The sequence below is a fragment of the Dermacentor variabilis genome, chromosome 9 (genome assembly GCF_050947875.1).
Source record: "Dermacentor variabilis isolate Ectoservices chromosome 9, ASM5094787v1, whole genome shotgun sequence".
NCBI classification, from domain to species: domain Eukaryota; kingdom Metazoa; phylum Arthropoda; class Arachnida; order Ixodida; family Ixodidae; genus Dermacentor; species Dermacentor variabilis.
This window is the reverse complement of record NC_134576.1, coordinates 147,298,948-147,312,684: the sequence shown is the minus strand read 5'-3', so window position 1 is coordinate 147,312,684 and position 13,737 is coordinate 147,298,948. Positions and strand designations below refer to the sequence as shown.

Sequence of the window (13,737 nt, the reverse complement as noted above, 5' to 3'; positions counted from 1 at the left end):
GTCATTACCGCGTATTGCACAAGCAGCAGCCGCACCCTACTGCAACGCCCAACCAAACCCTCCTGGCCCAGCAATCAGAGTGGCAGCTGCAGCCTGCGGCAGTTTCAGCTTCTGAGTGTCCGCGGTCAACGACTCTTCACGTTGGAGCCCCGGAATGGAACCCCTCATCGATGTTTGTTTGAACAAGCCAGTGAAAGCTAGAATTCTGCCACTCTGCACCGAGTGGCTTGTCAGTGGCTGCCACGCCCGCCAATAAAATGTGCCTTGCTGCAGGACTTTGCTGGATGAGCGATAGATGCATTGTGCATGATCCTGTCTGCCATGGTCAACAAGGCCTTTGAAAAGTGCGGGTTTTCGAATGCCATGGACGGCACCGAGGATGAAATGCTTTGGTCCGTTGATAGCGATAAGGAGTTGTTTGATAACGATGACAAGTGATATCTATTCCCCACGAGACTCGTACATTTGTGTTTTTATTCATTGCAATTTTAGTGTATTGGGAATAAATCTGTCTTCTTCCAAATAAGAGAAAATAGTATTTCTATATGAAAGCACGAGGTGCGCGGTATTGTACTCTCTCTCTCTTTCTTTTGTTTCGTCATGGAAAACGGGTGTGTGTTACAATCAAGGTTTTCATTTTTAAAATTTTTTTGGTCAGGGAATACAGGTGTACGTTACAATCAAGGGCGCGCTAGACTTGAGTAAATACTCAAGTCTAGCGTAGAGTGTAGAGGGTGAAGTAGAGTGGAGTAGAGAGTAGAGTAGAGTGGCAGTAGAGTGAAGATAAAAATCTAAAAGTGTTAAAAATTTGAAAAGAAGGAGATAAATGCGTAAGTGATCCTTCTCACGCCTTGTCGGAAAAAGAAATAGCTTCTCTGCATGAAAGATAATGATTTAGCCGATTTTGCAGATGTACTTGCAACTCGTGTACGCATGCCTATGCTGGAAAAGGTATAAAATGGCTGGAGAATTTCAAATAAACTTCCAGTTGGCAGTCAGCTCTCTTCGGTGGTATTTGTTTCCTCATGTCCTTGTCTTATTCACGCTTTTCAACCTCAGTTCCAGGTACAGTCGACTCCCGTCAATACATAGTTTACGGGGACTGCGAAAAACTAGGCATTAAGCAAACTTCCAATTAACCACAATTAACAAAAAGGGACATGTTTATTTCAAAGCAGACTGTTTAGGAAAAAAAATATATATATATGTTATTGCCGTCTGCTTCTGCTTGCAAAATCTTGCTGTGGAAAGCAAGTTCTGCAGGCTGTAGATGTGCCTGAGTGCTTCCTCGGCATTGCTCTCTGCAGGAAAAAACCACTGCGCATGCGCAAGGTTCACAGCTACATCGGCAGCTTGCGGTTGCAGCTCACTTGCAATGTTGTCGTCCACGTCACCTCCGTTACTAGCCTCGTTTGGCCGAACAGTCTCTATGATTTCAGTGTCCGCCAGTGCACCGCACATTTCTACTCTGCTGTCAACAGCAACATATTCTTCGAAAGGGACATTACCGAGAGCTGCTTGAAGTCTACAGTCGAACCCACTTATAACAATATTCACGTGCCACGAAAATTCCATTCTTATAACTCATAATTGTTATAACCGAGTTGCATCAAAAAGTCAAAATAGGCAGATTGCAGAGCTGATCTGAGAAAATGATGGGGATGCTAGTTCCTCTCCCCACCACCTTCCAATGCCTGGCTGCTGATTGTGTTCACATGTTTAACGGTTTCCTGGGCGCTTTGATCGCATGTAACAAGCCGTGGCTGCCGGCACTGCTATAACAACTGCAAAGAGGTGTCACGGGTGGCGATATGCGAGCACCGCCAAGGCATCACTTTGGTGGCGCGAAAATGGGCCTTTTAAAAATTGCGAGAAGGCTGCCGCAGCAACCTGTCAGTTTGAGAATTCCAGAATAAATGCTGAGAAGAGATCACCACAAGCATCTCTCCACGTATTTCTTACTGGCTTGCATGAGAAAAGCCTATGTCTGTGAGCCATACGTGCTTTACGTGAAGCTTGCCGACATCCTTCTCCAATGCATCCAGCTGCTCCACGTAGGGCAGCGGAAGGTTCCTTGTGAAAACGAAGCCTCAGAGGGGCTGAATCATGCTGGGCCTCCTGTGAGGACAGCGTTGAGGCAGCCTGCCCTACTGCGTCATTGCTGCCATCGTCATCGCTATTCGATGCAAGCACGTTCGCGGCGATTGCCTCGTCGGTTAGAAGCAGTTAGTTTCCAAATCTATAGTTGCGCGCTTTCTTTTAACCAGCAATGTCATGTATTGCCAATGACCAGCGGGCAGATCAGCCATCCTCCGTTTCGGCGGCAATTCAAGCGAATTTGAGAAACCGTGTGGCCAGGAACGCCCCCAACGCAACCAATAAAAACGAATGCAAGCGATTAAGCTGTTCGCAGAACTGCACTAAATAAGGAGCCAGCAAGCAACGTGCGAGCAGTCTGCCTAATCTGTTCAGCGCAGTTGGCGCGGTCCATTTGTGTTTAGGGGGGAAGGGAGGCATAGTGCTATGGGTGCAGCCTATTCGTGTTCGGGGGGGTGGAAGGGCAATGGGAGAGAGCCGCACGGAGATGGCTGGAAAATGAGCGTGTGACAGCTGTTGGAGCAGCAGCTCGAATTTCTCGTTTTCTTTTTTTTTTTTCTTTTCAAGGATTTCACATTTCACTACCTTTCGGCTCAGACACCCAGCAGTAAGACATCATCGTTATAACCGATAATGCGGTATCAGGGCATTGTTGTAAGTGGGTTATTTCACCATCGAAAACATACAAAAGTCGACGGTGCAGCAGCTTGTCATTGTTATAAGCAATATATTGTTAAAACCGGTATCGTTATAAGCGGGTTCAACTGTATTGTTGTCAGGCTCACTTGTGTGTGCTTCCCTCACTGGAAAAGATGAATCATCTCTCGCGGCACTTATAACAAAACCACAGAGCCTAAGGCAGTTTGCAATAGTTTCCCCTTTAACGCAACCCCATGCTCGTGCCATCACGTGGATGGCTCCGAGGAGGCTCACGTCATACTCAGTTGAGTTGTCCATATACAATAGTATTCGCTCAAGAAGGTGCTTCCGGTACAATACCTTTACATTATTTATGATCCCGTGGTCCATGGGCTGTAACACCGATGTTGTGGTGACTGGCAAGTAAGCGACGCGGATCACTTGTCCACAAAGAACAACACCTTGCGGTTCAACAACACGAACTTGCGATCATGTTCAGGGGGGGGGGGGGGGGGGCTATAGTTGAGGCCAAAAATTTTTTATTAAGATATCCGGATGAAACTTTCGTGGTACGTTTACACCACCAAAGTATGAGGAACTGCAAGGTTTCATTAATATGTGTTTATTAGTTCCAGAGTTATTGAGGTCTAACTAGCTGGTTCATGTGTATGCCTGAGGAAGAGCCTAGAGAAATTCCAGGACATCGTAGGAAGCTGAAATTCACTCTGATGATCCCTTGATAGATATCCCAGGGGCTGGAAAGCCCTTTTTTTAAGTTTCCCCTCTTTGAACTTTGAATTTGATGTAGCCAGTAATGACCACATCCGTCAAAAGTTAATTGCTTACTATAAATTAACTACTGTAAAAACCGGACTATAGGTTGGGCCAGAATACAAGTCGACCCCCCAACTAACCAATTCTAAAAATGAAAAAAAAAAAAACCTTTTTCAATGGCAAAAGTACCAACCCTTACCTTGAAACAAATGCGACTCAGCCGGTTGCACAGTGGTGACAGTATTTATTTAAATGCTGCTCGCATGTGCACCTGGCCAAGTTTTTAACAGTATCGCGCGACCATCGACCTGCATGCTTGTCAGCACCTTATTAACGACGCTGAGCGGCGACACAAACGAGATACGCGCATGCCTACACATGCGCTTACTTTTGCTATTTCGCCACTCTGTGCCATGATGATAAGGTGCTGACAAACTCGCGGGTCGATGGTCGCGTGATACTGATAAAAATTGGCCAGGTGTACAGTACACCGTAGGGCACGAAGTGCACGTGTGCTTCTCGCTGCCCACGTCCCATAGAGCATCGTCCTCTGTGCTGTCCAGTGCAAAGCCCTTCCTCTTCATGAATCGTCGCACCCAGGAAAGCGAGTCCTTGAACTACAACCTTGTCAGTCCTTAGGCGCGCGCGATCTCTACCGCTTTTAAACAGATGCATTCGGCAGTCACAGGCAGCGATCTTACGCACAGCTCCCGGACGAACTCCGCAACCTTGTCTTCCAGTTCTGGATACGCTGTGGTCGTTTCCTTTGGTTGCTGCAAGTTGTGATATTCTGCTTCTGCCTCCGCCAGTACCGAATGCTCTTTTCGGATACTCCAAATTCGCGCTGTGCCGCCAGGTTGCTGTGGGCTTCCGTGTACTCGATCGCCTTTTTCTTGAAGGCGATGGTGAATCGCCGTCGGCTTACGCTCATTTTGAAACAAAATGCGGAAAAGCAGCCTTTAAGCAATATAACTTTGTGAAAATGGAAACGCAAATTGCCGGTGCCACAATGTCGCCACGCCGCGCTGCTGCTGATGGCGATGGTGCCTGTTTACTTCATCTGCCCATTGTTGCAAGACTTCCATGGTTTTTTCGCCAATGTCCGGTATATAAGACGAGGGTCGACTTTTCGCAATGGTTTTTTGAAAAAAAGTTCGACCTATATTCCGGTTTTTAGGGTACACCAGCTTTAAAAAAATGAAGCTTGTTACAGCCTGGCAAAGTCAATCAGGAATAGAACAAAAAAAAAAAGGCACACAAATCTGAAGAGCGGTTCTTAAGATATCGCCCTCCCCAGCACCACTACTAGTGAAAAAATCCATTCTGAGAAAACAGGCCTTAAAGTTGAATACATATATTTATATTAGAAAGCTCCTACGGAGCTTCTAATTAGCTCTTGCGGCTCCAGGCACACTCAATGTGTTAGGTTCTTGAGTGGCGACAGCCGACAGCGCAGTTCTGCCGCAGCAATTGTCTACAAAGTCGGCACTCGCTGCGGAAGATTGGAAGTTCGATGCTCGTGCAAGTCTCATATTGCGCTTCCGCGCACCAAACATCTGCACTGTCTTGGGCTTCGTAGCCAGCATCGCGTGCAACAAACAACTAGCGAAAAAAAAAAGAAAGAGCTGGGAAAATAATCTATAAGATAACCCAAGCCGATAAGCAGCTCACTAGCAGACGTCTGTGTAGGTGGACGGAGCAAGGGGCAACAAGGACGTGAGCACGGCGGGCGCGGCTTCGAAGGGAGCAGCCGATGGCAAGCGCGTTTTAGCCCGCAGGATTTTAATGTGCTGCTCCGGCCAATCAGTGCTCTGCATCGCATTGCGGGAAAATGCCAAGAGCGCCTCAACCGTGCCGACGATGCGATTTTGCAAGGCAGCAAACCAGAGACCAAGAATTCACGGTGAAAACGACGCCAAGATGGCACAGGCAGGTCGCATAGACCGGGAATGGCGTGCACGCGAAGTTTGACTTCATTCCGGCATTTGCACGTGTTTTGTGGGCTGCAGTGGCATCACAAGTAGTGTTTTTCTTTTAACTTTGCGGTTGAATTAGGTGCTGATTATAGACAGTTTTAGTTTAGTGTACGCAACTTGTAGCTTACGCTAAGCAGCGCATGTTTTTTAAAACAATTTTAGTTGGCCATCGATATCTTCGGGTCTCAGAGGCCATATGCTGTCGTTGCGGCTATTTTGTGCCTGTAGCAATAGGTGGCGCTGACATCTGGAATGTTTCTTTCGTTAGGCTTAGACTTGTTCGAAACGAGACGCGATCTTGAAAACACCACGAGGTTATCCACAATACTCTGTCGTTGAAGCTGCCTGAGACTAAGTGAAAGCCGTTTACACAATCATTTTGTACGAACAAAGTGCATTTTACAAAATTGTCGCCAAATTCAATTCAAAGCGGGCAGCCGGGACCGCCGCCATATTTCATGGAAACTCCGCAAACCACGTATAAACGCTAACGCTAACTCGTTTGTGTTGTGTACGCCTACTGTACTCGCTATTTCGTTCAGCATTCAGCGCACGCGGTGATGACCCGCTATTCTTTAGCGTATGCTATTGTATAGTGTACACTATACTAAAGCTGTCTAATTACAGAACAGGTAGTTTACGAGACATACACCCCAAAAATATTGTTTTTCAAAAATGGACTTTTTCGCAATTTTTTGGTTTTCAAGGGCCACGTCCCACCTTAATTAGTCAGTCGTTAAATATGTCTGCCATCATCCAAGCCTTCTTGTTAAATGCATAGTCGATGGGTAGCGCTTTGATACCTTTCTCTCCACATCGCACATGTTTCTTGGTTGGTGGACGCCCTTTCTCCACTCATGCTTTTAAACACCGGGTCATGATGTTGGTTAAAGCGTGTCAGCCATCCATTGGAAGAAGCAAAAGTTCTCAATTCTTAGCATTGTAGCAAGTGATAAGGCTTTCGCTGTAACGATATCGCCGCTGAGCGGGAGATGCTTCGAGTATCGAGCACTTGTTCTTCAGGAAGTTTGAAAGAGTGTTCGGCTTGATGCCGTATTTCCGTGCAATATCTTGCTTGGCGGTGCCTTCTTCCTAAACTTCCTTCAAAATATTCACTTTCTCCAACTCGAGCGTCCAATCAGGTCCGCAAGTTGCCGTTGTCGCGACTGCAACCTATATGCGCATGGAACTTCCAAACCCACTCGAGGAAACAATGGGAGAGTCCCGGGGCGTGCTGTTTGCACACGTATACTGTAGCACAAGGCTAATCTTGCCGCTTCATGATCTGCAGTGCTGTAGTCAGCTGCGATGTCAATGGCCCCGGTGCTCAACTTTGATGCTTTATAAGCTGTGGCGCTGTGGTCAGCTGCGATGCTGATAATGCCTGTGCAGCACATAAAGCTGTTTTGCACTTTAAAAATAGCTAATTTATCAAACATTATGACCGCTTCCAGGCATTCGATTGAAAATAACTTCTAGTCAAACAATATTTTAGCCTTCTAGCTTCCAATTACCGAGCGTTTTTTGCTGTAGGATTGCATGCCAAACCGACGGGACCCCCCTTCACTCCCAATTAACCAATAATTTCAGTTAAGCGACTTCAAATTATTGGGATTCGACTGTATTTAACTGCCCTCTCGGCAGCTTCACCGCGATACTCACCCGCCCGTCTCACGTGAAAACGCCGGTGTGCACTCAGTTCCTCATTTCGGTACCAGCAAATCTTCTCCGGGATAGTTGCACGCAGCATTCACAGCTATCATGGCTGTAATCCTATTGCGATAAGCATCTTTGCCTATCTCTTTCACAACACATGGTGCCGTCCCAAGTGTAGCGCACATTTTTAATAGGCGATAACCAAAACACACTCTGCCGTTCCCTTCTGCAGAGCATGTATACGTATGCGATCATGTACATTTTCTGGCTTCTAGATCCCATGTGAACTAGAAGAGGCGTGAGGCATGCGCAATTGAGGACAGGATATAGCCTCCCATTTACGTGAAAATGACAGCGCGTACAGTTTTTTTATTCTGGTACCAGCGAACCTCTGCCCGGGTCGTCGGGCGCAGCATTCGCAGCTATCACCGCCAAACCTATTACAGTAACCATCTTCACCTATCTGTTTTACAGCGTGTGGTGGGTAGTGCAATTGGTAGCGTACTGCGTGCTTTTAGTAGGAGATAATCCAAACACGCTGCCACTTCCTGCTGCAGGCGGTGCAATGTGGGTATCACATTTTGCTTCTGCAGCACCCGGTGTCGCCCACCAGCTCATTTTCGTTTCGGTTTCCCGTTGTCCTCTTAAGACACCACACAGTATGAAAACAACTAAATGCGTATTGGGCCGCTGGAGCACTACCAGCTTAATGCGCGTTTTCGTCTCGTGCCACAACTATCCGCGCGACGATTCACATTATGTAGACGTGAAGAATAGTTGATCTGTAAAATTTTTTAGGTGCTTCGGATCATAATGTTTTCCCGGTTAGTACATTTTTTCTCAGTTTTTTCCAAAATGTATGAACAAGGTTCTAGTGTGTTTGGTAGCAGCGCTAGAACACCCTTCATATGTTTTGTATGACAGCTAGAATGTGTATCACTTGTCTCGTGGAGGCAGCACATAAAAGCTTGCTGCTTTCTCTTGATCTCAAATCTCCATCACAAGCTTTGCGGCTTAGTGTATGCTGATTTATCTTCGCCCACAATCATGATTGCACACTGAGAGGAGCACTGTTGAGCTTACATTTCTATTCTGATTGTTGTGTATTCAATCCAATTGGATATTCAAGGACATCTTTCTCAAAATACTTGTATACAATGCAGAATAATTTTTAATATTCCAACAGCCCTAGATGTGCTGTGCAACTCATGTGTTGCCAGCTAGTTCTAACAGGTGCAGCGTATTTCCTTAGTTGTGCTGACCTTATAAATTTCTACGAAAAATGCTGCTTGGATCACAAGTTATTGTAGGCTTTAGCTGATGTGGCTTCAACAGTAAGAATGTTCACGAACATGGAGGGCATCTATGAATATTAATGTAATAACATATCTACATCAAGCATTACCCAATAAGGACATTAGACTTTTAATAGGGTTGTTCATGCGTCCTCAGCGGGACTTAACTAGATGTCTTTATTCTTGCAGCCATCCGAGATCAAGAAGAATTTGCGCAAGTTCAGTGGGTTTCCCTTTGAGAAGGACTCTGCAGAGTATGTGAAGAGACAAAAGATGGTGGCAAAGTAAGTTGGCACTGGGAGCAGCTTTGATGTGGTTGTGCTGAATTGGGTGGAACGGAAACCTTTTGCACACTGACTTGTAGACCCCGACAAATGGAACTGATGGCAGCATTGGCTGTTTGTTTCACAGTGTCATACCTGCCAGCTCTCCGTAATGTTCTATAGCCTTCATCAATTTGGGTTTGCATTCACATTTTACTAATGTTGCTACACGTTTTGCAAAAAAATAAATTCTGATTGCACAAAGTCGCTCTTGTCAGTCACTGAACCTCCTGTTGGAATTCGTCTGATGCTGAAACATATTGCAGTTAAGGGTAGATGCTACTTGAAAATTCAAACATTATTTTTTGTACTGGAGATTTGGAAATTGAGCCAATTAGAGATATCTTCAAGCATATTTTAAATATGTCATTGGTTTGTATGTAGCTGCTAAGCATTTCTTGATTTGCTCTATTTTTGCGCACATAGCCCGCACCAAAATTTTTCAAAAATTTGGTGGTAAAGTTGGGGTGCAGGTTATATGAAAATTTCTGCTTGAAGTGTGGCTTCACGTCAACTGTGGTGCGTGCTGCCGTGAAGCCAACACCCCAAGGCGAGGTTCTCTGCCATTCAGTTTCGTTATCTTCTTGGGAGTTGATTTGAAGCTCCCTTCTCCCCCTTTTCTCTGTCACCCATTCTCCTCTGCTTTACGGGTCACCATTTTGCGCTTAACGGTTAGTCAATAGTGCATGCGGTGCCGGCAAACTCATGTAGTCACCTGTTCCCACGGTGCTCCTTCAGTCTGCGTGAAGCGTTTCGCCATACGGTGGTGAGCCAAATCACCGTTCGGATTTTTGGCTCGATCGCATTTGCTCTGCCGCTGTTGCTGATGCGAGGGCTTTTCCATATGTGGTGTTATCTGTTGTCATGTGAGTGCTAACTGCGAAGGGATCTGATTCGCGTCACATATCTTGTGACTGATTCAGTTGCGATAACGTCCGGAGTGTGAATCCAGCTTTGTCAACATCGCCGAAGAATGGGGAAGTCTGGCTGAGGATACAACCTAGCCAGTCGTGCATCCGCTAATGGAGACTTTTCGCAAAGATTTGAGCAGTGTCGTATGCAGTTACTTCTGCCGATTATACACGGGCATATATTTTCTTTTCTTTCCAGGCTGTTGTAATTGGGGGGGTGGATTATACGTGGTGGTGGCCAATATGTGCAAATATACGGTATTTCCTACACAATGGTGAAACATAGTGATCCTTGCGGACACTTTCCCATGTATTAAATTTTCACAGAAAGCATTTTGCTGTAGCTTATATAGCTCTTTGTAGACTGCAAAGTTCTGATATCTATCCAATCGGCTGTGCACTTATAATTGTCCTATACTAATGAAATTTGGCATACGTACTCTTCCAAGATATGTAGAGTGCTGATATCTACTTGAAATCGCAACATCTTTCAGCAGTGGTTGTGAAAGTACACGGTTACATTTCATGGTTGTCAAAGCAGGCAATACCGACAGTACCATTTGTTGCATTGATAGGCAACTTGCACAACTTGCAGAGGCCATGGGGTGCGTCGCAGCTTGGAGAAATACGAGAGCTATGGGCTTCTTCAGCACAAGGTCGGTAGGGAGGGGCTGAGCACATGGCAATGTGATCAAGCCGGCCGGGGGGGAGGGGGGGGGCAGGAAACGTGCATCTACCCTCTCCCCCTAGCGTGCGCGGCTCCCCTCTCCCCCGGCTGCACACGGCTGTCCATATGCGGACCATGCACCACATCTTGGAGGTGATCTGTGGCAAGTGCAAAGGCCGAGCTGAGATTTATTGGTGCCTTGATGCACATTGCATTCCCATGCGTCTAGTATTGGCGGTCGTGTAATCTCAAGTTTCCGTGACACGGATTGTTCGCTTGGGTTGTGACAGCGAGTGTTCGTGACATTGAGTGAGATCTGTTCATGTTTGCCTTAGCGTGCACGACTCCAATAAAACTGTGAACCTTACTTTGCATAACCCGCTGTTGTTGCTTAGTTAGTGGCTATGGTGTTTGGCTGCTAAGCACGAGGCTGCGGGATAGAATCTTGGCCACGGCGGCTGAATTTCAATGGGGGTGAAATGCGAAAACACCCGTGTACTTAGATATAGGAGCACGTTAAATATTCCCAGGTGTTCGAAATTTTCGGAGTCCCCCACTATGGCTTGCCTCATAACCCGAAAGTTGTTTTGGCATGTAAAATCCCATAATTTCATCTAATTACTTTGCATCGCCATCGATGCTCGGCCTTTCTAGTGAAAATTGTGACATTTCTTTTTATCAGGACAAGTCTGTATCTTATTACACTTTTGTTTTTGATTTTTGGGTGCCATCTGATAACTGTGGCTACTAAATGTGGTCTGCCATGGTGTCTAGGACTTATGCCACTGCGTGACACAACACTCGCAAATTTCTAATGCCGTGAGCTGCACCGTGTTCGCTGGTGCTCATTACTGTAGTATTATGTCCCGACCTTCTTGTACTTTGTTTCCGTTAAGATCAGCCAACCATGTTTGGTCAAGATTTTAAAATTATGTGAAAGAAGACTTGTAATATAGTTTTTATGGCAGCAAAAGTGAATCCAAGCTTAGTTTCTCGACAAAAGATTATTTTGCCTCAAAAAAAAAAATTCCAATATTTCTTATGCCTCAGCCCACCATCCGCGAAGTGTGCTTTATTGGCACTTTCTGATATTATTACAGCAATAGTTGTCACACTGTAACCAAAATATGTTTTCTGAATGATAATAACCAAGAATTCTTCTGGCTAGAGTAAACATAATCTTGTTAAAAGCTTCAGATCTAGAATAAAAAATTACAAACACTGAAAACTTCAGCCTCGTTCACATTTCCATTTTCAAAATGCTCACCGTGAAACTAAGGCATGTTCTATCAATTTATGAAATAGTACAGTAGAATCCCACTGTTATGCTCCCCAGCACAGCATTTTCCTAGCTACTGCGTCATTTTGCTTAGTCCTGGAATAGCTCGCATAGAATCCCATGCATTAAAAACCCTGCTATTACATCATAACTAAAGAAGCGTTTCTGTATGGTACGTCACAATCTGGTGCCCCAAACCAGCCCGAGCAACAAGCACTGACCGCCATGTGGTAAGCCTTGGCCTGGCTTGACTATAGAGCTGGCTGCACAGAGGCCATTGGATGCCACTGCCACTAGATGGCCATGTAGTACTGCCGAACTTGGAACCGTGATTTTTGTAGTGCCTTCTTCATGGTGTCACAAAAGCGAAAGGCTCTTTCCCTTGAGGAAAAGCTCGACTTACTCAATCCAGTTGACAAGCAACTATCACGAAAAAAAGTCAGCATTGCCGAAGGCCTCAGATTACCACCCTCGACACTTAGCAGCATCGTCTTGAAGAGGGCCTAAATAAAACGAAATGCTAAGCAGGCTCATGGCGCCAAGTATGGGAACCTCGACGAGGAACTTCTGACGTGGTTCAAGCAAGCTTGCTGTGTTGGTGTGAACTTTGACAGCAGCATTTTACGCAAGAAAACCACGGAAGCAGTTTGAATAGTTGGCAGCAGCAATTACTGACCAAAAAAAAAAAAGAAAAAAGAAGCTCAGTGATGCAGTGAATACGCTGGGTGGCATTGGTGTCTCATACGATACGTTGCTATAGTGGCTGGAGGAGTAGGTGTCGCGACCATGCATAGTTCACCACTTTTCTGCATCATCATACAAAAAATGGCACTGCTGTGAGTAGTAGAACGTTGCATTTGCATGTGCCTTTGCCCGTGCGCGCAGGTAAGAGGGGTAATAATATATGGGGTTTTACGTGCCAAAACCACTTTCTGATTATGAGGCACGCCGTAGTGGGGGACTCCGGAAATTTTGACCACCTGGGGTTCTTTAACGTGCACCTAAATCTAAGTACACGGGTGTTTTCGCATTTCGCCCCCATCGAAATGCGGCCGCCGTGGCCGGGATTCGATCCCGCGACCTCGTGCTCAGCAGCCTAACACCATAGCCACTGAGCAACAACGGCGGGTCAGGTAAGAGGGGTGTAGACGAGAAAGAGGTGTGTTTGATTCCAGCTATGATGTACGCTTCAAATACTGTTCTGAGAAGTGCAAGCAGGCCTGTATGGGAAATTTTGCTATTTTAAGAAAGTACGAAGTGCTGTTATTGTTTTTCTAGCTTCTAGAACCTTGCACCGCAGTTCTATCAGTTGTGAACATGAGTTATTTTGGAGTATTAGGCTGTCAACGAGTGCATTTTTTTCTTTCTTCTTTTTTGTTAAGCCAAGCATCTTTTAACCAAATAAATTGTGAGGTTCAACGGCAAGAAGCAATTAACACACAGGCTATGAGAGATGGCGCAGTGGAGCAGGCTGGATTACCTTTTGATTACCTGAGAATCTTCAATGTGGGCCTAAACCTAAGTATGCGTGTTTTGCATCTCGACACAATCCGAATGTGGTCGCCACGATAGGTGGCAACCACATTCCCTCGACCTATCATCAGCAACACAGCTATAACCATCGAGCCATAACGACGGGTAGGAATACCATTTGGAGCAAGGATGTTGCACTTGCTTCTGAATCTACGATTCCCATGTAATTAAATCTTGTCATCGTTCTTAATAAAAGAAGGTAAGCTTAGTAACCTTAGTAAAAGATCATTACAGCCGTTGACGCTGTAGCTGGCAATATTTTGTGTTTCAGTGAAAAGCCAATGCACCTTCTCTGCATTGTTATGGGGTGCAGTTGTCGGAACCTTGCATGCAAATTGACAGGCTGGGTGATTTTACAAACTAATTTTACTCAAAGAGAAAATGCGGTAGCCGTGGAACCTTCCGTTTCACATCCAGTGACTGTGCATGAGGCAATGTCTACGCGATGAAAAGATCCGCAAGGGCCAGCACAGCAGTCTTGACGTTGGAATTTGCAGAGGCTTCATTCGCAGCTTCCTGCTTGTATCTGTCAGAGTGCTGGCAGTCATAATCGCGTTGCGTTATCACAGTGCCAAATAATGTCCTCT

At 45.7% G+C, this 13,737-nt stretch overlaps 1 protein-coding gene across 4 annotated transcripts in view; it reads left to right on the top strand.

Moving 5' to 3' along the window:
- LOC142557795 (uncharacterized) overlaps positions 1-13,737 on the top strand; it is a 148,917-nt gene that overhangs the window by 56,846 nt on the left and 78,334 nt on the right. For all 4 annotated transcript variants that reach the window (XM_075669917.1, XM_075669915.1, XM_075669914.1 and 1 more), the window contains exon 4: positions 8,627-8,721. In XM_075669917.1, coding sequence (XP_075526032.1) covers positions 8,627-8,721 — 95 coding nt within the window. The remainder of the gene's footprint in view (positions 1-8,626; positions 8,722-13,737) is intronic.